The 22,974-nt window shown below is 36.8% G+C and overlaps 1 protein-coding gene across 5 annotated transcripts in view; it reads right to left on the bottom strand.

The window, feature by feature from the left end:
• ARHGAP24 (Rho GTPase activating protein 24) overlaps positions 1 to 22,974 on the bottom strand; it is a 528,695-nt gene that overhangs the window by 15,574 nt on the left and 490,147 nt on the right. For all 5 annotated transcript variants that reach the window (XM_003811243.7, XM_063603558.1, XM_003811242.5 and 2 more), the window contains 3 exons: positions 14,898 to 15,030; positions 12,101 to 12,174; positions 9,378 to 9,499 (listed from right to left, as the gene is read on the bottom strand). In XM_003811243.7, the coding sequence (XP_003811291.1) occupies positions 9,378 to 9,499; positions 12,101 to 12,174; positions 14,898 to 15,030 (329 nt within the window). The remainder of the gene's footprint in view (positions 1 to 9,377; positions 9,500 to 12,100; positions 12,175 to 14,897; positions 15,031 to 22,974) is intronic.

Below are 22,974 nucleotides of genomic sequence, written 5' to 3'. Positions count from 1 at the left end.
AATACATAATGTCATGTATCCATCATTCCAGCATCATACCGAATAGTTTCACTGCCCTAAAAATTCCTTGTGCTCCTGGTATTCATCCTTCCCTTCCTCCCTGAGCTCCCACTGGATCATTTAAAAGATGCTTTAAAATTTGTGAGGACTAATCCATAATTTAAATCTTAGCACTAAGGTAATACCTTTGTGAGAACTCTACACAATGCCTCATTATCAGGACTTTGCACTCTTTTTGTGGGAAAGACAAATTATTTCAAGCTCACTTTGAGGCCCAGAAGTTGTTCAGACTATGCATCTCTGGTAAATTCCCTCAAGTCTTGTGTAGTGTCCTCTCATGCAAACATAAATCAGTTCTCATCTACTCTCCGTAGATTTCTGGACGCTCTATGTCTAGTTCTCTCTTCCCTGTTTTCTACTCCCCCAGATTCTAGCTCCCTTGGGCTTCTCATTGTCTGACCTTACTCTCTTCAGCTCAGCAATACCTGGATTTTGCTTGCATTTTTATTCCCTGTGATACAATGTGAAAACTGCCTCCCAGTAGTAATCTGAGGCAATAACTGGGTTCCCCTCATTTGTTTTCTTTCTCTTATGAATCATAGGCATGTATTGCCTGTTGTCCAATGTCTAAAAACTGCTGCTTCATATAGTTTTCTGGTTTTCTAGTTGTTAAATGTGAACAATCTCTATTCCTTCATCATGACGGGAAGCAGAATGCAATATTATTTGTCAGTATTTTAAAATAATGCTGAAAAAGCATTCTAAAGGTTTCCTTGAAAGCACATATCTATTATATAGATATGGATATGCTTATACAGCAAGGATATCATTAATGGCTACATCAATATTTGAATGGTAGCAAGAAGAAGAATAATGGTAAGGAATGTATATAGAATTTTTCAAGTAGAACATAATTTTAAAAGACAGTATTTAAAAAATAAAGCAGTCTCCATGTTTTTCAATAGAATTCATGTCAGTTGACTGCAAATAGTATGTTAACAGCCAAGAATAATGAGTTTCATTCACTTAAACATCCACCAAAATAAGAAAAGAAAATAAAAATAACTATTATGGGTTAGTAAATATGTAAGGTTCATTTTCCAACCGGTGCAGTTTTTACTGAAATGAAATAAAACCATTTCACTTGGATTACACTCACTCAGATCAGGCTAATGCTGCAAACACCTATTGTATCTCAGGGGTTACTTCAGCTTTAGAGTATATTTGATTGAATTGTAATTGTGCATGTATAAAATGCACAGCAAATGACTAGGAGGCATGAGAACAAATACAAATTTGATCTCAGAAGTCAGAGCCTGTGAGAGATAATGCCTGTCTGCAGTCTGATCACTACCTCTCTTTTTCAGCCAATCCCCAGAGCTACCAGAGTTACTTTTCTTTTTTAAAACTTTTGTTTTAATTCAGGGGTATAACTGCACGTTTGTTACACAGGTAAACTTGTGTCATGAGGATTTGTTGCACAGATTATTTCATTGTCCAGGTATGAAGCTTAGTACCCGTTATTTTTCCTGATCCTCTCCCTCCTCCCATTATCCACCCTCCAACAGGCCCCAGTGTGTGTTGTTCCCCTTCCTCTGTCCATCATCCTTTAGCACCCACCTATAAGTGAGAACATGAGGTATTTGGTTTTCTGTTCCTATGTTAATTTGCTGAGTATAATGGCCTCCAGCTCCACCCATGTCCCTGCAAAGACATGCTCTTGTTCATTTTTATGGCTATACAGTATTCCATGGTGTACATGTACCATGTTTTCTTTATCCAGTCTATCATTGATGGGCATTTAGGTTGATTCCACATCCTTGCTATTGTGAACAGTGCTGCAATGAACATATACATGCAAGTGTCTTTATAATAGGATGTTTATATTCCTTTGGGTATAAGAGTTACTCTTCTGGCCGGGCATTGTGGCTCACGCCTCTAATCCCAGCACTCAGGGAGGCCAAGGTGGGCGGATCACCTGAGGTCAGGAGTTTGAGACCAGCCTGGCCAACATGGTGAAACCCCATCTCTACTAAAAATACAAAAATTAGCTGGGTGTGGTCGCAGGTGCCTATAAACCCAGCTACTCAGGAAGCCCAGGCAGGAGAACCACTTGAACCTGGGAGGTGGAGGTTGCTGTGTCCAAGATTGCGCCACTGCATTCCAGCCTGAGTGACAGAGTGAGACTCCATCTTGAAAAAAATTAATAGTAAAATAAAAGAGTTGTTTTTCTAAAACAAAAAAATCCAATGTCAACATGCTCTTGCTCAATAGTTATCAAAGATTCCTGAATGCAGAATGGTTTATAAGGCCTTGAAAATATTGTGAAGTCTTTCCAGCCATTCTTTCACCAATCTTCCCTATATGCCCCGACATCATTAACCTTACCAAAATTTTCACTTGGATGCACCCTGATCTTTCTTTCTGCTAAAGACTGAATGTTTGTGTCCCCAACAAGATTCATATTTTGAAATCCTAACCCCCAGTGTGATGGTATTAGGAGGTAAGGCCTTTGGGAGATAACAAGGTCATGGCAGCCCTCATAAATTAGATTAGTACCAGCATAAAAGAGATCCCAGAGAGCTCCTTCACTCCTTCAGCCAAGTGAGGACACAGCAAGTAAACAGCTGTATGTGAACCAGGAAATGGGTCCTCACCAGATACCTATCTGCTGGTGCCTTGATCTTGGACTTCCCAGACTTCAGAACTTAATAATAAATTTCTGTTCTTTATAAGCTACCCAGTCTATGGTGTTTTGTTATAGTAACTCCAGTGGACTAAGACACTCACCCACTTACCAATCTATATTTCTTTTTCTGGTGGAATGACTCTTTAAATGTCCCATCTGTGATGGTTCCCCTGACCTCTAAGAAAAATACCATAATTCCCTACTTTTGATCTCATAGGCCTGTGACATATCCTGTATATAACATTTTTATACTATAATTGAATATTTAGTGGTTCAAATCTGCAACTAGGCTAGGCTGTAAGTTCCTGTAGGGCAAAACTTTTCCTTATGCATCTTTGCATTCGCAGGCTTACTGATGAGCATTGCATAAAGCAGTTGCTTAATGAATATTTATTGAATGATAAATTAAGACATATTTTAAAAGATTATTATTGTGAAGAGTTAATTCTACCCTCAGATATGATCTAATTTTATATACATCAGGAGAATGAATAAGAAAAGAGGAGAAACTTATTTGTGGAAGTAAGAAAATGAGTAGATTCAGAGAATGAGGAAGGGCAGAAGAAGACAAGAGACCCTGCTTGGGTGGATTTGGGAGAGTTTTGAGAGACACTGCGTGGCATGGATTTGGGAGAGTTTTGAGGGACACTGCATGGAATGGATTTGGGAGAGTTTTGAGAGCAGGGGAGACAATAACAGAGTACTTTAAAACAACTTTCTTACTGTAGTTTTGATTTGCATTTCTCTAATGATCAGTGATGTTGAGCTTTTTAAAGTAAGTTTGTTGGCTGCATAAATGTCTTCTTTTGAGAAGCGTCTGTTCATGTCTTTTGCCCACTTTTAATGGGGTTGTTTTTGTTTTTGTTCTTGTAAATTTGTTTAAGTTCCAATGAGATGCCATCTCATGCCAGTCAGAATGGTGATTATTAAAAAGTCAAGAAACAATAGATGCTGTCAAGGATGCAGAGAAATAGGAACACTTTTATGCTATTGGTGGGAATGTAAATTAGTTCAACCATTGTGGAAGACAGTGTGGTGATTCCTCAAAGATCTAGAATCAGAAACACCATTTGATCCAGCAATCCAATTACTGGGTATATACCCAGAGGAATATAAATAATTCTGTTATAAAGATACATGCACACATATGTTCACTGCAGCACTATTCACAATAGCAAAGACATGAAATCAACCCAAATGTCCATCAATGATAGACTGGATAAAGAAAATGTGGTACATATACATCACGGAATACTTTGCAGCCATGCCATAAAAAGGAACGAGATCATGTCCTTTGCAGGGACATGGATGGAGCTGGAAGCCATTATACTCAGCAAACTAATGCAGGAACAGAAAACCAACCACCCCATGTTCTCATTCACAAGTGGGAGCTGAACAATGTGAACACATGGACATAGGGAGGGGAACAACACACACTGGTGTTTGTTGGGAGAAGCGGGGAAGGGAAAGCATCAGGAAATGTAGCTGATGGATGCTGGGCTTAATATCTAGGTGATGGGTTGACAGGTGCAGCAAATCACCATGGCACATGTTTACCTATGTAACAAACCTGCAAATCCTGTACATGTGCCCCAGAACTTAAAATAGAATAAAATAAAACAAGTTTAAAAAAACACACAAAAAACAACTTTCTATGCATTAAGAATGCAGTCAGATTTAGTATTTTCTCTAGAGACATAATAAACATCTAACTTGTTTCTAATTATTTTTGGATGCAAGAACACTTTTTCGTTAAATACTGACTCATGCTGAAGAGTGGGCCAGGATGTAGCTAGGTGGTTTATGTGCTCAGTGAGGTCTCCTGAAAGTCTGGTTGCTGTGAGCTGGTTTCCCCTGGGGCCTGATTGATCCTGGGTTAAATGAAACAACTACACTCCCAGGGAATGGGGAGACGTTCCCGTGACCCCCAACAAATTATGATAACAGATGGGATTATTTTGCTTCTCCATTTTTCCTGTACTTTAAAAACAAAACAAAACAAAACAAAAACAACTTATGTACTTGTGCACCTATCCCTTACACAATTATTGGTGTACCTAGAGAAATTTACTTTTCTCATTGGGTATCAGGTTTCTTATCCACAAAGGAGGCAGGGGGACACTATGCAATTTTTAAAAGATTTCTCCTCAAATAACAAGATTTGCAACAAGAGTTTAAAGAATAACAACAACAAAAACACTGACTTCTAGGAAGATGATGGCAGCACAGTATTGGATCTCCTGAAATTCTCACATAAAAACAGAGCAACTAGATAGCAAAGTCAAAACTCATGGGCAACATTTCCAAAAAACTAGCTGACAGGGTATCTCCCAAAATCCCCAAATACATGTTGGTCGAGACAAATCCCCATTTCCACAAGGCCTGCATGATGTCAGTGTCTCTGTAGAGGGAAGGAAAGAGGAGCAATGGGGGCTCTGATGGTCCTGGAAATAGAATATCCCCAAAGCGCCCTATAGATATTCACTGGAAAATGCGAAGAGTTAATTTAAGAAGAGCGGCTAAAAGTGGGAGGGATTGCACCTAGTCCAATAGAGGTGGCCGATGGCAAGGTCTGAAGGAGTGAGACATCCAGCCCCTAAGATCTCTCCACACTGACCAGCCAGGACTCCCTTCCAGACAGGGCTTTGCATGGAGGGGATACTGCTAAGAGAGAGGTGAAAATTGGGAAGGACTAGGAGAACAGAAATGAAAAAACGGGAAGAAAGACCAATGAAAATCAACAAGGCAATAAAGCCAGGACATCTCAGGAAGCAAGATGTCATATTTTTTGATATGATGTGAAAAAACAGATTGAGCTCTGTGAAGTCAGAAAAGCTAACCTGAATGGATCCTTTACACACACATGGAGTTGTGACAACATGTCATTTGGAAAATTCACTGAGTTATGCTAATCTTCCAAATCCTGACACACGTATTTCTATAGTATCAAAGATACTATAGATTTGTTAATATCAACACTAATCTCACCAGAAAAGTGCTTAGGAATTTAGGAAGCTGTCAAGCTCAAGGTTTTGAATACAAATTTGTCACATGCAAGTTTAAATTTTGTCAATGGCAACAAACTCTGACAGCTGTATTTCTTGAAGTGAAACGTTTAGTTCATTTTTGAGAATGTGTCTGCTAAATGCTCTAGTCTGAATAACTGTAGTTTGTCAGTTGTTCTTTCAAATAAAAATGGAGTTCCAAGAAAAATCAGTTAGTTCTGCTCAAATATCACACAAATGCTTCCCCTTGAGCCAATCATTGTGTTACTTTTAGAGGGAGTATGCAGAAGTGCTTTATACAGACAGCCGTCTCTGCACCCTAATATGAAAGAAATGTGTTCTCAAGGTTGTATATTTAATGCAATTAATATATTTTACTGTTCAGCAAGAACATTCCTAAGTAAAATTGGAATTTTCTTCCCTATTGTAAATGCGTGGTGGTGAAGAATATGGTGCTAGTTGGGTTTGGTGGCACTGCCTTGATTTGTACTAAGGTGCCAGCTGCTGTACCCGTCACTGCTTTAGCACCATCTGTGCAAATGTCAACACAGTGAAAGGGCAACGGCATCTTCATATTACTATGAAAATATATTTGAGGCCATGGACCTCCTGAATGCATCTCTGGGGCCCCCAGTTATCTGAATATTACATTTTGAGAATCTCTAGGCTGGAAAGACATCAATACAAGGACCAGTAGTGAACATTAAGTGGATAGATTTACACACATATCTCCAAAGATTAAATGAGGACTAAAATGGAGAGGGAATAGTGTATAATGGGTATACATTCTGAAAGCATATAGTATAAATATTAAAAGAATAAAAGGAGGATTAAAAGAGCACATGTAAAGAATTTTGCAGTAACCATACTGGTGTTGGTATTGTTATCCTGAGACTACTGTGTGTGTGATGAGTTATAGAGCAAATGATTAATTATGAGATGTTCTAATTCTGTTATCCTCAGTGTCTTTGCAAACCAGGATTCCTTGGAAGAAAGGGAATAAAACTGTAAAGAGAAAGGAATAAATAAAAACCCTGTAGTTATAATTTTGAATTGTAACTAATGTGAACTTGTGAGGCACTTTTTTTAACAGGTAAATGTGTATATATGTTTATTATGCATGTAATATGTACACGTGTAGTGTGCATTTATATCTACTAGCTCTGCCCACTAAAAAGACTAGAAACAATGACCAAGCCAGTAGCAATGAGTATCACTGGCACTAAGGATCTAGCTTGCCTTAAAATATCATTTCCCCACTAAAAGAAGTCAGGAGTTTTTGGAAATTGACTGATTCCAGGTTTGGGGCATAAAACATATGAGCCTAAGAAATCTTGTCATACTACAAAGAAAAATAGCTACCCCAAACTAGGAAGGCCTGTCAAAAGAACTAAGAAGACAACTTGAAGATGCTTCCACTGGCCAAAGATGGGAAAATTTGAGATTCAATGAAGGACAATAATTACAATGTATTGACCAAGCAAATTGATTTTAATACATGACTTTATAATGATATTTTTTAAATATTCACAATAATATGTATACTGGGAAGACAAAGAAAATAGTACTCATTTTTAGAGGAGTTAAAAAATCTGTTTATGTGCTTTAAAAACTGGTAAGTAAAGGGAAAGACTCAAGCAGCATTTATCTTGCCTTTTAAAGATACCATTGGGTTCCTAAGTAGTAGATGAGAAGAAAATTTTTTAAAGTGTTCAAATTATTAATTTAAAAATTAAAATATTGCCACATGGATGAACCTTGAGGACATTATGCTAAGTGAAATAAGCCAGTCACAACAAGTATAACAGGTATATGAGGTACCTAGAGTAGACAAATTCATAGAAACTGAAAGCAGAAGGGTAGTTGCCAGGGCCTGGGGGAGAGGGAAAGGGGAGTTCGTGTTTAATGGGTAGGGAGTTTCAGTTTTGCAATGTAAAAAAGCTCTGGAGATGGATGGCGGTGATGGCTGCCAGACAATGTGAAAGTACTGAATGCTACTGAACTGTGAACTTAAAAATGGTTAAGATGATACATTTTATGTTATGTGTGTTTTACCACAATAACGAGTTGAAAAAAACACATAATTACAATATCAGCATTTCAGCTTCCAGCGAATTAATAGCTTTAGGAATTTTATTAAGTTCGCAAAAAGAGAGATAAAGTGACATTATGTGTCTCCTGATTAAAGGACACAACACAATCAAAGGTCACGCCAAGCAGATCAAACATGAATTTTATCCAGGTCCTAACTTGTAGGAAATGCAGAGGGCAGAGAAATATTAATATATTACATTGCACCATGAATCAACAAATCCATGAATCAACAAATCCAGACTATAGGAAACTCTACAAGTGAAATAACATGATTTTTCAAATGGCAAATTATAGGGGGTGCTGTATATTAAAAAATTCTTAAAAGGTATCAAGTAAAGGAATAGGAAATTTAAATGTAATGTCTGGGAAGTCCATTTGGGTGATAAAACTACAAAGAAACACAAAGAAATTGCTATAATAGTCTGGATATTAGGATGACAGACACTGGGATTGGGTCAGGGCACAGGAAGAGTTTTGGGGATGCCTGGAAAAGTTCTCTATTTTTAAATATATAGTTATTTGTAGAGGACTTGTTTTATATAATTCATTAAGATGTATGTATGTGTGTGTGCATGTGTGTGGTGGTGTTCTGTATTGCACGTATTTTAATTTATAATAAAGATTTCAAAAAACAATGGATTAATGTATCTCCAAGCTTCTTGTAGCTTCAAATTTCATGTTTTCTAATGTCTGTTAAACTCTTCAGATAGAAATTAAGTTTTCTGAACTATCTCATTGCCAAAAATCTGATGTTCAACTTATATTGCCCTTGGCGTTTAACAAAGGAAATCAAACTGAAGTGATGCAGGCAGACATGCAAAAGCTTTTTTTCTCACACATAAGATCTAAAAAAATGAAAATATTGGAATTTTAAGGAAAGGAACGGTATCAGGTAGTAAAATCCAGGTGACTGAGGGGGACATTTTGTTCTAGACTAAATAAACCCGGAGTGAATCTAAAAATAATTATTGTTTCTCCTTTCCTTTTTCTTTTAAATTCTGAAATCATAAATTAGTCCAGTTTGTAGCAAACAATGTTGCTATTAATGACATAGAGCACCTAGGCCTGCTGGGAAAAAACAGAAAGTACAGTTCATTGTGGAAAATAATTGAGACACTTTGTAATTTGAACAACAAAAATTCTTTCATGTTTTAACCTACAAATAAACAAGCAGCATTGTCTTATAAAAGACCATTTTTCCCTAAGTCAGTCAAATAAAATCAAAATTAATGAAAATATATATTAACTGAAAATAATAACTTTTTGAATTTTCTGAAAATTGTAGTGAACTCACGAAGTGAGGTATTTTTTTTCAGTTCTTGAATACTTTACATATGATTTATGAAGGTTTCATTTATTCTTGTAAGGCTAATGAAGAGGCATTTAGTATATTTTATGTTTAGTAAACACAAACAAAAAATATCTGACTTTCAAAAGGAATATTTTACATTTAAAGAACTTCAGTTAATAAACGGAGTTGCCATGTATTCACTTATTACCTTGGTTTGCTCAGAGATGAGTAGATTCTGGCCAATCAAGAGATAATTACTTCTTCTTTTGATAAGGGTATAAGATAATCATTTACTTACCCTCCATGATAGTCAAAGGATCTTCCACTTTGGGGCGCAGGATATTAGGACCAAAGACAGTTGCCAAGTTCTGCACACTCATTTTGTTAACTCCCGAGTAGGACTGTACTTCATCCAAGAATCTATGGAGTATAAGCATATGATTGAAACACAATGGGATCAAATTTGCCAGTGGAAGAAAAATCGATCATTAGAAAATTTACAAACTAAAGTTATGTTCAAAGATGACTATGGAGACAGAATTATTTGGATGTTCACCCATCTGTCACTCAAACATAGGGACAATGTATTGCAAATTAGGAAGGATCAAACTTTATTTATCATATCAACTATCTGTCTTGGCCTGGCCTGTTTGATTTCCTCTGTCAATCAAAGGAACAGGTGTGTTTGGACAATACTAATATGGACTTGAGAGTCAACAACGTGGATTCCCTTCCAATCCCTCAATAAAGTAATAATTTTATATCTCTATTCAATTAGGGGACTGTAGATAAGACCAGCCGGTAGGATGTCTTTTTTAGACAGGAGGAATTAACCCTTTTTGTGGAGTAATTTGTGAGCTTCAAAATTATAGTATATTAAGAAATGAGATAAAATACAGGCCGGACATGGTGGCTCACACCTGTAATCCCAGCACTTTGGGAGGCCAAGGCAGGTGGATCACCTGAGGTCAGGAGTTTGAGACCAGCCTGACCGACACATGGTGAAACCCCATCTCTACTAAAAAAAAAATACAAAAACTAGCTGGGTGCAGTGGCGGGCACCTGTAATCCCAGCTACTTGGGAGGCTGAGGCAGGAGAATCGCTTGAACTCGGGAGGCGGAGGTTGCAGTGAGCCAAGATCGCACCATTGCACTCCAGCCTGGGCAACAAGAGTGAAACTCGGTCTTGGAAAAAAAAAAAAGAGAGAAATAAAATGCTGTAGAAATTAAAACACAGTTCTAATGATACAAAAAATTGCAAATGCAAACTGTTTCTATTTATTAGGTGCTAAAAAGTAAGAGGCATGAAATAATAGGAGAGATTGTTTTCATAATCCTTCAGCATTCCTTCATTCCCTACCTCCTCTTCATTTATACAAGAGCTTCTATAATTTCATGGCTTGCTAATTGTACTGATGAGATAAAGAGGAAATAATGAAAAATTAAAATAACATATTTATATAGTACTAGTATGTGTCTGTCACAGTGCTAATTTATTAAATTCTCAAAGCATCTCTCTGAGGTAGGTACCATTATTGTCTCTGTTTTACAGATGAGAGTCATGTGGTACCAGAGGGGGGATCTTCTCCAAAGACAGAGTTAGTAAGGGGCAAAGCTAAGATTTGAACCCACCAGAGGATGTGACACCAGAGGCCGTACACTTAACTACTATATCATGACTTTTAAAAAAGGTGCCTATTTCCACACATTCACTACTGTTATACAGCCTAAACTATAGTAACACTGAAGGCAAAAAGTCAAACTAGCATTTCTTATTTAAATTACCAGAAATTAAAAGTCTGCTTAAATTTTTCATGAGAAGTTAGGCATTTCTATTGTGGAGATAAAGACTTACAATATGGTTCCAAAGAAGCTTTTTCATCCCTTTTACTTAAGGAGAATGTAATCTCTGTCTCACCCACTAGAATAACGAATTAGTTCAAAATGTTTGGATTATAAGCTTCCATATTAATAAGTCTAAGGTGTCAATGGCATGATTCCCTGCTTTTTCAAATTCTGGAACACCAAGGTACTGTTTGCTTCTAAGTATAATCATCACTAGAGGAACTTATTGTGGGAGGACTTGGAATTTCTACTCAGTTACATTGACAATTAACACCAAAATGTCTGATATTAGTCTTAGACTTCATAGTTCCTAGTCCCTTGAACACTTATCTAATCATAACACCAAACACATACATAAATGATGCACTGTACTCAATTAAAACTTTGAATTTTATTTTAAAATGGACTGGGAAGCTATCATGTAAGACACCCTGCAGTGACTTGTAGTGCCAATCATTACTCTCTATTTAAATTTATTCTGTTTCAATTTTGCATATTTGGTTTCTTAAACAGGAGCACATATATGGCATATCCCATCCCAGGTCTTGAGTTATACATTGAGAGGTATATTTTTCAGGCACAATTATTTTTCTGGCACAATTATTTTTCTAACAGAATTCAGTTACAAATGTCTTTGATGAAACCTGAGGTGGGAGAGAAATGGAAAGAAAATAACATTTATTGAATGCTTACTATATACTAATCATTTAAAATATAATTCAATTTTTAAAACAACTATGTGAAATATGTGTTTTCATTACCATTTTACCTATTAGGACCCTGAGACTCAGAAAGAATAAGAGAATTGCATAAGACAGGCAACTAGTCAATGGCACAATCTTGGCTCCCATGCAGATGTTTCTCATGCCAAGGTGGCATGCTTCTTTTCCTAAACAATGCCACTTCTGAAACAGTACAAAAAACTTGATTGAAGTTCAAAACAACCTATCTTTAGTGTGTAGAGGCAAGAGAAACTTCAAAAACATCACATTTCAAAATTAAGCAATTTAATGCTCAAAGAAGCCTCTGAGATCACCTTATCCAATCTTTTAATTTTACAGAGGCCAACACTAGGGCTCGAAGTAGTTAAGTGATTTTATTCATTGTCAAACACAAATTAGTATCAGGCTAAATATGTCTTGTCTTGTTTACGTTTGTCCTTAGGACAGTTCTTACCTGCAAATATACTTGAGGAGGTTGTAATTTACCACTGGCAAACTCTTCACCTGCTTTGCTAATTCCTTAACACCCTGAGTACAAAGAAGAAAATAAATATTATTTTTCTACACGTTGGCCTTAGAATTAAAGCAAGTGGAAATGGCCATATAATTTTTTAAAAAATTAGTTTCACATGTTATCAGTGAAAGATCTTGTCCCGAAAACTTACCACCATCACAGCGAATATTTTAGATATATTTTCAAAGATGTACAAGGATTTAAAATATCTCCATAAGTACTATTTGTGGAGAAACAGATTCAAGTGAAGCTGTTATCATTTTTAACATATGCTCACAATTGACTGAAAAGAGAAGATAAGCTCATTTATTAATAAAATTATTTGAAGAAGAGTAAGTGATGTAGTGAGCATCCTTCCCAGTTTCAGCATGTACAGAACATAGACAATACATCTACTGACAAAAGTCTCTCAGAGCTGGTCATGTTTAGGATACATCATTTGGGGAGGGAGGATAATTGAAAAAAGTGATCTTTCTGGAAATTTCACAAGGGACGAATTTATTTGGTTCTTTTCATTATATGACTTCCCCTAAAATGTAACTGATAGCAGAAAAGCCAATGGATAATGTAATTTGCTTTCTTCTTCTGCCCATAAAGGTCCAGATAGTAAATATTTGAGGCGTTATGGGACAAATGGTCTCTGTTTGCAACCACTCACCTCTTCTGTTGTAGTGCAAAAGCAGCCACAGACAATGTTATTTAACAAATGGAATAAAACTGCATTTATAAAAATAGGCAGCAGTTAGGCCGGGTGCGTTGGCTCACGCCTGTAATCTCAGCACTTTGGGAGGCTGAGGTAGGTGGATCACGGGGTCAGGAGATCGAGACCATCCTGGCTAACAAGGTGAAACCCCCATCTCTACTAAAAATACAAAAAAAAAAAAAAAAAAAAAAAAAATTAGCCAGGCTTGGTGGCGGGCACCTATAGTCCCAGCTACTTGGGAGGCTGAGGCAGGAGAATGGTGTGAACCCTGGAGGCGGAGCTTGCAGTGAGCCGAGATCCCGCCACTGCACTCCAGCTTGGGCCACAGAGCGAGACTCTGTCTCAAAAAAAAAAAAAACAAAAAACAAAAAACAATAGGCAGCAGTTTTTGACATGAGTGCCAAGAAAATCTAATGGGGGAAAGAATAGTCTTTTAACAAACAGTGCTGGGACAATTGTATATCCACATGAAGAAGAATTAAGTTTGTTCCTTTCCTCACACCAAAAACAAAAATGAACTCAAAGTAAATCATAGTTCTAAATGTAAAAGCCAAAACTATAGAAGTCTTAGAAGAAAATACAGGAGTAACTCTTTGTGACCTTGTATTAAGCAAAGTCTTCTTAGATATGACACAAAACCACAACTGATTAAAAATAGATAAATTTGACTTCATCAAAATGCACAACTTTTGTGTTTCAAAGGACACCATCAATAAAATGAAGAGACAACTCACAGAATGTGAGAAAATATTTAAAATCATATTTATAAGGGACATATATCTAAACTATATAAACTCTTACAACTCAATACTATTAATAATAAGGCAAATAACCCAACTGAAAATGGGGAAATAATCTGAATAGTATTTCTTCAAAGGCAATATACTAATATCCAATAAGCACATGAAAAGATGTTCAGCATCATTAGCCATCAGGGAAATGCCATTCAACCTTCAATGAGATACGACTTTACTCGTGTTAGGATGGCTAAGATAAAAACAACAGGTAACAAGTGATGGCAGAGATTTGAAGAAATCAGAATCTGCGCTCATTGCTGGTGGGAATTTAAAATGCTAGAGCCCTCTTGAAAAACAGAGTCACATATGGCCCAACAATTCTACCTTCTAGGTATATACTTAAGAGAAATAAAACCTTAGATCCATGCAAAACTTTGTACATGGATGTTCACAACAGCATTATTTATAATAGCCAAATAATGAAAAAAACCCCAAAGGTCTCTCTGATGAATGGATGAATAATGGAATATTGTTTAGAATTAAAAGGAATGAAATACTTATAAGTGGCACAACATGAGTAAACTTGAAAACAGTGAAAGAAGCCAATCGTGCACACACACCAAAAAAACATTGAATGATTCCATTTATAAGGAATGTCCAGAATGGGCAAATCTATAGGGGCAGAAAATAGATTAGTCGTTGCCATGAGCTGGGGAAAAAGGAGAATTAAGAGAGGGTATGGGGTTTATTTTGTGGCAATAAAAATATTGTAAATATTCTAAAATTAGATTTTGGTGATAATCGAATATCTCAGAGTTGCACAACTGTGAGAATATACTAAAAAAAACCGAATCATACATTTTAAATGGGCGATTGTATTGTATAAAAATTATACCTTAACAAAGCTGTTTAAAGAAATAGCAGTAGGTAGGATTTTGTATAGAAGCCACTATTTGAAGTGGTTTGGGTCCACACGATTAAAAGATTATGAGACACAGCAGTCACTTCTTTTGTGTGATGTGTGGCCTGACATAGCACTGCATTTATCATTTAGGGAAAGAAAGCGGCAAGTCGTGCTGATTTAATTTATTCAGCCATATTCTTTTTTTTGATCAGAGAGGGGATCGGAAATGGTACTTGAGCTGTATACGGAAAGTCTCAGTGTGTGTGAGGTCAATACAAAGGATAGTGGAGAGTAACACTGGGATAGGGCAATGGAAATTTACAGATTTAAGACTAAGAACACAGAAAAAAATTCCAAACAAAAGCTTATTTGGAAATAAATGCATCAACTTACTGCTTCCTCTTCCTTGCTGAGCAGTTTGGCACATGACAAAAAATCTTCATACTTCGCATAAGGAATAACTGGTTCTGGAAGTTCTCGGAGGTACAGCTTAAGAAGTGATGCCACCGTGTGTACATCTGTGTTGCTGTGGAGACAGAAGTGTGAAGATATTCTTTGGAGTAAACTTCATACCATTCTATTTATTGTTTTTCAAGAGCCCAGGAGTCAGAATTCTATCCAAGTTGGCAATTGAATGAATCAACCCAGTTTTCAGAGAGCACTCATTTATGTGATGCCTATTAGATGCCACCACAGGTGGGGAGAAGAAGGCCTAGAAGGATCTATAGAATCCTCAGTGTGAGAGTGGAATGATGGCTACCAGAGGTTGGGAGGGATAAGTGTATGTGTCCGTGGGTGGGGTGGGAGTGGGGATAGTTAACGAATACAAAATATAGTAAGGTAGAATGTATAAGATCTAGTATTTGATAGCACAACAGGGTGACTACAGTCAACAATAATTTATTGCACATTTAAAAATAACTAAAACAGTATAATTGGAATGCTTATAACACAAAGAAATAACTGCTTGAGATGATGCATAGCCCACTTACCCTGATGTGATTATTACAGACTGTAGGCCTGTACCACAATATCTCATGTACCCCATAAATATATACACCGACTATGTACCCATAAAAATAAAAAAAATTAAAGAACCCTCAGTGTGATTTGAACATTCAAGCATTTTTCTTTATGTGTATTTGATGGTAAGCAAAGGTGTTAACTTAAGAAAACAATGAGAATATATTAGATCTTAAATAAGATATACTGTAATAAAATTTACAAAAAAATACCAAATCTATAGATGGGTATATGTGTGTATTCAATATCAAAATGAATTACTAAATTCTTGCTCATCTCTCAAAATGTTGGACTCATTTTTGAGAAGGTGTTGGTGTTTGCCTATAGATACTCGAAGCTTAGTGTGACATGCTATAAATTTTTAACAGAGCTCATTTTGAAAATAATTGATTCTAAGCATAATTGCTTGTCTAATATTCTAAGATGGCTGGGAATCCTTAGAATGTTCTAGAAAAGAAGAGAAATGCTATAAAAATAAACAATGAAAACTTAACGTCCTTTACATAACTTGAATAATTTATTTGTATCCTCTTCTGAGTGTGAGTGGCAAGATAACTTACTAAAATATTAATTTATATTTTGTCTTCTGTATCTTATATTTCCTGTTAATCCATGAAGATGGATAATAGTAAAGACAGCAAGAATAGAGTTTTAATTTGTGTGTGGGAAGTTGTTTTGTTTTTGTATTTCAGGGAAGAATAAGCAAAAGTCTGAAAGGAGAGTTGATTCCTGGAACCGGGAAGAGTAGTAGTGAACAACTCAGGGAATTCTTTACCTCACTCCCAAGCTGTGCTGCAGGAAATGACATGTCCCCAGAGAGGTGTGCTCTGAGAAGTTGGGAGGCAGGCACTGGGGTTTCCTGCCTCAGTGAATATTCTCTTATCCCAGCGGTGGCATGGAAGCAGAGCCAACTGTATGAAATTATATAAGCTGAGACAATGGGCTTCTTAGCTCTCAATTTTGGGCCCATGGGCTGATTCCATCAAATATTTACTGCACATCTACTCCTAATGGGTATTATAGAAACCCCTGGGCTAGGACCTCAGGGGTTTAAATAAAAGAGGCATTATTCTAGCCTGCTCACTACTTGTACCCTAGTCAAGGCTGCAGATACTAAGCTGATAATAAGACAAGTATGTGATTACAAAATAAGGTGAGTGGAAATAAGGAAAATTATTGCATACTATCTAATAACAAGACAGGGTTTGGAGGTCTTCTCTGAGAAAATGATGTTGGAGCCAAGATCCGAAGGGTGTGTAAGGACAGAAGGCATTTCTGATCAAAGCAAGGGAGAAAAACAGCCTAAAGTGGGAGGAAGCCTCCTGTCCTTGCAGAATTGACAAAGGCTAAGAAGGTCAGAGCCCAGAGTGGAAGTGGGTAAGGTCTGAGCTGTAGGCGGTAACCTCATGGACCATAGGACTTCACCTCCTTCAGGGTAAGGACTGAGGTTTTCCATTTTGACACTGGGGTCTCTCAGAGCAGGCATAGTGTCAACTGTTTTATAGATGTTAAAATGATGGAAGTTATCTGAAAGGGCTTGTTTTAACTAGCTAATTTTATTTTCTTGATAATTAAATAAATATATGTTTTTCTTTCTAAAATTCTGACCTGATAAACACTATAGAAGAGGTCATCTTAAAACCTTGTAAAGAAAATAAAAATCGTGTTTCCAGGTCATCTTCAAAACTGCAATCCTCATTAATTCCTAAAACTAAATTCCAAAAAATTGTTTGAAAAGACAGACCTAAAATAGTCTCAATGGTAAGACAAGGAAGACGCTAGTATTTTTGTTTGTTTTCTGACAAACCACCGTATTTCATGTGCATCAAAGCCTTCTGTGTTTTTCTTGCTATATCTGCCCCATGAAGAGACAGCCATTAGTAGTAAAAAAACCACAGCTTGGGGAAGGATATGCATAGCAGTCAAATATTCCAGTAAAGTATTTCCTTTTGATTCCACTCTAACCCAATCTACCATCATGACTCAGATTTGTTTGCCTTCAGAGTCAATGACAATTAGCCATAGGTAGTACAGAAAGAAAAGAATATAAAAATAAAATATAAAATAAATAAGTATATATTTCAATATACAGAGTATGTTATGTATAATTTGCATGACTATATAAACAGAAGCTATCAAATATTTATGAATAAATACAATAAATAAATGAGACAATAATGATAAATAAGAAACACATTTAACAAGAAATCTGCTGGAAAGTTTCATTGATGATCTATTTATTACATTGACTATTCCCAAACACACTGTTTTTAAGGTAACTTGCTTAGCACTTTACTGTTTTGCTTTTAATGAAGTGAAGCATTTTATAAACTATGGTATTGAGAACCTTTGAACACTAGATGGCGAGATTGCAAAGTTAGACAATGGGATGGTGTAAAAATTGTGAAGGATGAAGGGCCGCAGAATCATTCTTCCTCTACCAGCAATTTTCTTAGCACCAAAGCTGCAGTAATGTTCCAAGAATAGGAATATTTGAGCCATGAATCAAGGTAATAAAGGTGGAGTGGGATGATTATTTTATTCCTTCCCAGAAGTGATACATTATAAGAGTTTTCTAGCATTATAGTATATATGCACACAGCTAATTATATAGAAATGATGAAGAAAAAATGAACAATTATATATATATTTTTGATTAACAAAGGTTATTAACTTTTTGCTTAAAGGCTAAAATTTAAAAATTTATGACTCTCTTTTTGGGGCTTTATTAAACTTAGGCTACTCAGTAGAGATAGAGAGTTCCGCATTTTTCTAGAGTTTTCATTTTTGCTTTGTCCTTTCTCACTGAAGAAAATAATCATTTCTGGATAGAATCTAATATATTTTTCCAGTTCTGATTCACCTCAAGAGGTTCTCAGTCACATGTCCTAATTGTCAGCAGGCTACCTATTGCAATGGGGAAGTCTGGTGTTTCTCTGAAAAATATCTTTGTATGTTCAGTCTATAAAATAGCAACCCTGTCAATCTTACTCTCTAGCCTTCTATCTCCTATTGAAAATCCACTACTTTGCCAAATTAATATTTACTTCAATATGTGTAAGCAGTTAATTAGATATCAATAATATGTGTTAATTGCCCAATGTACCTAAAAGAAAGTGCCATCTTTGTCTCAGAGAAATACATTTCAGTCTTCACCAAAGTGAAGTGAAGTGACTGCATTGTGGCAAAAGTCTATGTACAATGGAGAATAAAAATCCTTCACCTAATAACAACAACACATCTGCAAACATCAAGGCCTCACTGAAGGCCAATGAGTAGGTTATGCTATTAACCCCATTTAGGGTACTTTAACAGGAAACTGCACAGACAAAAATTCTTTTTGGCTAATCACTGAGATACGAGATGCTGTAGAGTCATGCTCTTTGGTATGTTAAATAAAATTGAAACTGGCCCAAGGAGTCCTCCCTACAAGCTCCTAACTGCAACCTAATTCAGTACCAAAAACAAAGTGAAAACCTAACTAGGAACAAATAGCTGAGTTTCAGCCAATCACAGGCAGCTGTTCAAACCATGTATGAGATGCATACCATGTAATGGGGCTGTCTCTGTACCTCGCTTCTGTTTTCTGTAGCTAACTTCTTTTTCTCTGCCTGTAAATATAACCTGCACATGTGGTAGGGTGGAACATTCTGAACCATTTTGGCCCAAACTGCTGCTAGATTCTAGAATCACAAAAAAAGCCAGTGAAGATCTACTAAACTAGATTTGTTGTAATTCTGTCTTTTAACAGGTAGAAGTTCAAAACTATTTGCTAACGTAAAGTCATTATACAGACTCAAGTCCCTTTCACTCAGCTGGTAGTAGAGTCTTTTCAGAAGGTAAGATATATAATCAAGCACATTATATCCAGTGGCAGGAAAAAGGCAGCACGAGATAGGCCCAAAGATCTGAGTGAAAGAGCTATCAGACCAGGAGGAGCTTTGTAGCATATGTCCCTTAACTGAGCAACATATAAGTTTGGTTCTTATATTGTACTTGGACTTTAGGTCTGAATCGTGTTTCCTCCTGGTTATTGCTTTTTTACAAACTTAAAGGGAGAATTACATGAGGCTTCCTATGATTGACTTAATTTTATATTCTGATAGGTCTACTTTGATCATTCTGGGATCAATCATTCACTCAACAAGTAGTTCCTGAACACCTATGATGTGCACAGCCTCATGCTAATGCTAGGTGAAAAATAAATGAACAACATTTATTCTTCGTTTGAGTTTATATTTCTAACTGATCACCAACACTTTTCCATACCATGCCTCATTTTCTTCTACTTCGTAACACTTTCTGTATATTCTAACTGCTGAGTTTCTGCTAGGTATGTGAACTGAAGAATGTTCTTTATATTTCCTGGAAATTATCTGTCCTACTTATCATCTAGGTGCAACATAGGCCTCTTATTAATCTGAACAAGGATAAAGGAGTCTGACAAGAATCCCTCCTTGCTCATTCTCTATCCCCATTCCTCCTTTCCTCATAAACATACTTACACACACTGATAAATCCAAATGCCACCATAATTACAAGTATAATATTACACAGACAAAACCTTGGAACATTTAAGCCTCAAAATTAGAAATGGGAATTTTTCACTCTGAATACTATGTAGAGAATACGGTATAATCCCTTGGTTTATCTGAATAGAATGAATTTTCAATGCACCCACACAGGAAGTTATTAAAGATATTGTGAACTTATCTGCAACAAGCACAATGAGATGACCTAAAACTCACTTAGAATTAAAAAATAATAATAATGTCATATCTATCAGCCTCCAGGGAGAACGTACATGAGACTGAAAGCATTTGGCAGTACTTCCAACACCAATGCTACCACCAAATGGTCTCGCTTAAGCAGTCCTCTGCTTTGCCTGCTGAGTTCAGCAAGACACAGAAAAGCAATTCCAAAGACACTAAGCAGCTCCAGACTAAATTCAGCATCTCTTTAAAAAGTCTGGTTCTGTTCAAACTTATTTTTTTATGTATCTGTCAAGACGGATGCACTTTTCAGCAGTGAAACTAGAATCTGGTTAAACTGTCATGGCTTATTGCACAGTTACATAAATGTCACCACTGAATTATATACAAAACCAAAGGACTGTTTCACCTCCAGGCTAAGTGCTGGACTGCATTGAACTAGTGCTTGTCCCAGTAGAATTATCCTGGTTTAAAGCTACTGATGGCAGAGAACTGCATGATCCTGCTATGGTCTGAATATCCCTCCTATCCTCTTCGTACATCAAAGCCCTAACTCCTAATGTAATGGTACTTGGAGATAGGGCTCTGGGAGGTAATTAGGGTTAGATGAGTTCATGAGGGTGCGGCCCTGGCCTGATGGGATTAGGGCTTTTATAAAATGAGACACTAAAAAGCTTGCTCTTTCTCTCTCCCCTTGTCCAAGAATCCAGTCAGAAGACAGTTATCTGCAAGCCAAAAAGACAGCCTTCACCAGAGCACAACCATATTAACACCCTGATCTTAGATTTCCAATTTCTGGAACTGTGAAATAAGAAGTTTCTGTTGTTTCAAGCTACCAGTCTACAGTATTTTATTATGACAGTTTGAATTGACTAAAACAACCCCCAAGTCTACTTTTGGTGAGCTTGTCTATAAAACTGTTGATGGAACTGTCAGAGTACCAGGTAATGAAATGTTATTGCAGAAGCAGAAACATGCTTTCAGTTAATGTGAATTTATGGAAACACTCTTAGATAAACCAATGTGATATAGAAAACAAGGATTCACAACCTTGGCTGCACACTGGAATTACCTGAAAACTTTTTCTAATAATTGCTGACTAGGTTTTATGCATTCTGGTATAATTGATCTGGGTTAAAGCTTTGGCATTGATATTTTATTCTCACATGCAGCCAGTATTGAGAAACACTGATATAGAACATGTATTTGGAGTGGAAAATTCCAAAGAAAGGAGGGAGTTCCAATGTGTAATGGTCACGAGTTTAAATCTGAACATTTCTAACATCCGTGGGAGCCTACTAGTTACATATTTGTCTTTCCAGTATTCCCCAGTGGAAGACGTGGTGGAAAGAATGCTGGTGGGGACATAGTGCCTGATATGATTTGGCTCTGTGTCGCCACCCAAATCTCATCTTGTAGCTCTCATAATTCCCACGTGTTGTGGGAGGGACCCAGTGTGAGATGATCGAATCATGGGGGCTGGTCTTTCCTGTGCTGTTCTCGTGATAATGAATGGGACTCATGAGATCTGATGGTTTTAAAAATGGGGAGTCTGCCTGCCCAAGCTCTCTCTTTGCCTGCTGCCATCTATGTAAGATGTGACTTGCTCCTCCTTGCCTTCCGCCATGATTGTGAGGCTTCCCCAGCCATGTGGAACTGTGAGTTCTCCATGAAACCTCTTTCTTTTGTAAATTGCGCAGTCTCCGGTATGTCTTTATCAGTAGCATGAAAACAGACTAATATAGTGCCCAGCTTTACCAAACTGTCACATTGATCTTTTCTTTCCTCCCTCTAGAATTTCTTCCGTGTATAGAGGCATGTGTGTAGAGACTCCTCCCTTTCAATGCTAGCTTATCATGTACAAAGAATATTTGACAGTTTAATATACATTCACTCCAACATCCTATATGTGCAAGTGCATGCATGTGAGTACACACACGCACACACGTATACACAAATCACTCTCTTTACGTATATAAGATACTCAATAATAAACAAATAAAAATAAAATACCTTGTAGTATAGCTGTAAGACAGAGATTACTTTGAGCAATCCGAGTTTGGTGCTTCTAAACAACAGACTCCTCAAAAAGAAAGTGGCTAACTTCCTAAACTGAAAAAAATTACGGATATTTATTAATTTTCTATTTCTGACTAATATTTCACATGAGTAAGTCTCTATTTCAATGTTTCTTTGACACCTTACTTGCCTTTCCCTTCCACCTCCTTGCCTCTTCTCTGACCACCATTCCTTACTAGTTAGCTCCCAAGCTCTTCTTCCTCTGCTGGCCTCTAAGTGGTGTTGTTTTCCTGGATAACCTGCACACTCTTTGGATTAATCCATGAGTTCCACTATCACTTTGCTACAAGACTACATAATATCTATCGCTGCATCAGACCTTTCCACTGAATTTTTAGATGTTTCATACATATTTGAACTTCATGTGAACAAAATTGACTGGCAACAACAGAAAAATCTCCCCTTGTGTAAAATTGTTTCTCTTTTAGCATTTTTTTCACAATGGATGGCCTCACCATTTACGCAAACAAGCAAGAAACCTAGAAGTCAAACTAAATTTGACTGTCCCCAGGACTCTAAATCTAACAGTGATTGGTGATTCTCTGACTGAGCAGTATGTTGGAATTACCTGGGAAGTTTAAAAGGAAATACAAATGCCTGGTTCATATATATTCTGACATAATAGCTTATGAATCCATACCTTCTTTGGCAGTCTT

Source organism: Pan paniscus, chromosome 3 (genome assembly GCF_029289425.2).
Source record: "Pan paniscus chromosome 3, NHGRI_mPanPan1-v2.0_pri, whole genome shotgun sequence".
Taxonomy (NCBI): domain Eukaryota; kingdom Metazoa; phylum Chordata; class Mammalia; order Primates; family Hominidae; genus Pan; species Pan paniscus.
Note: the sequence above shows the minus strand (reverse complement) of the source record. Positions and strands in the feature narration are given on the sequence as shown.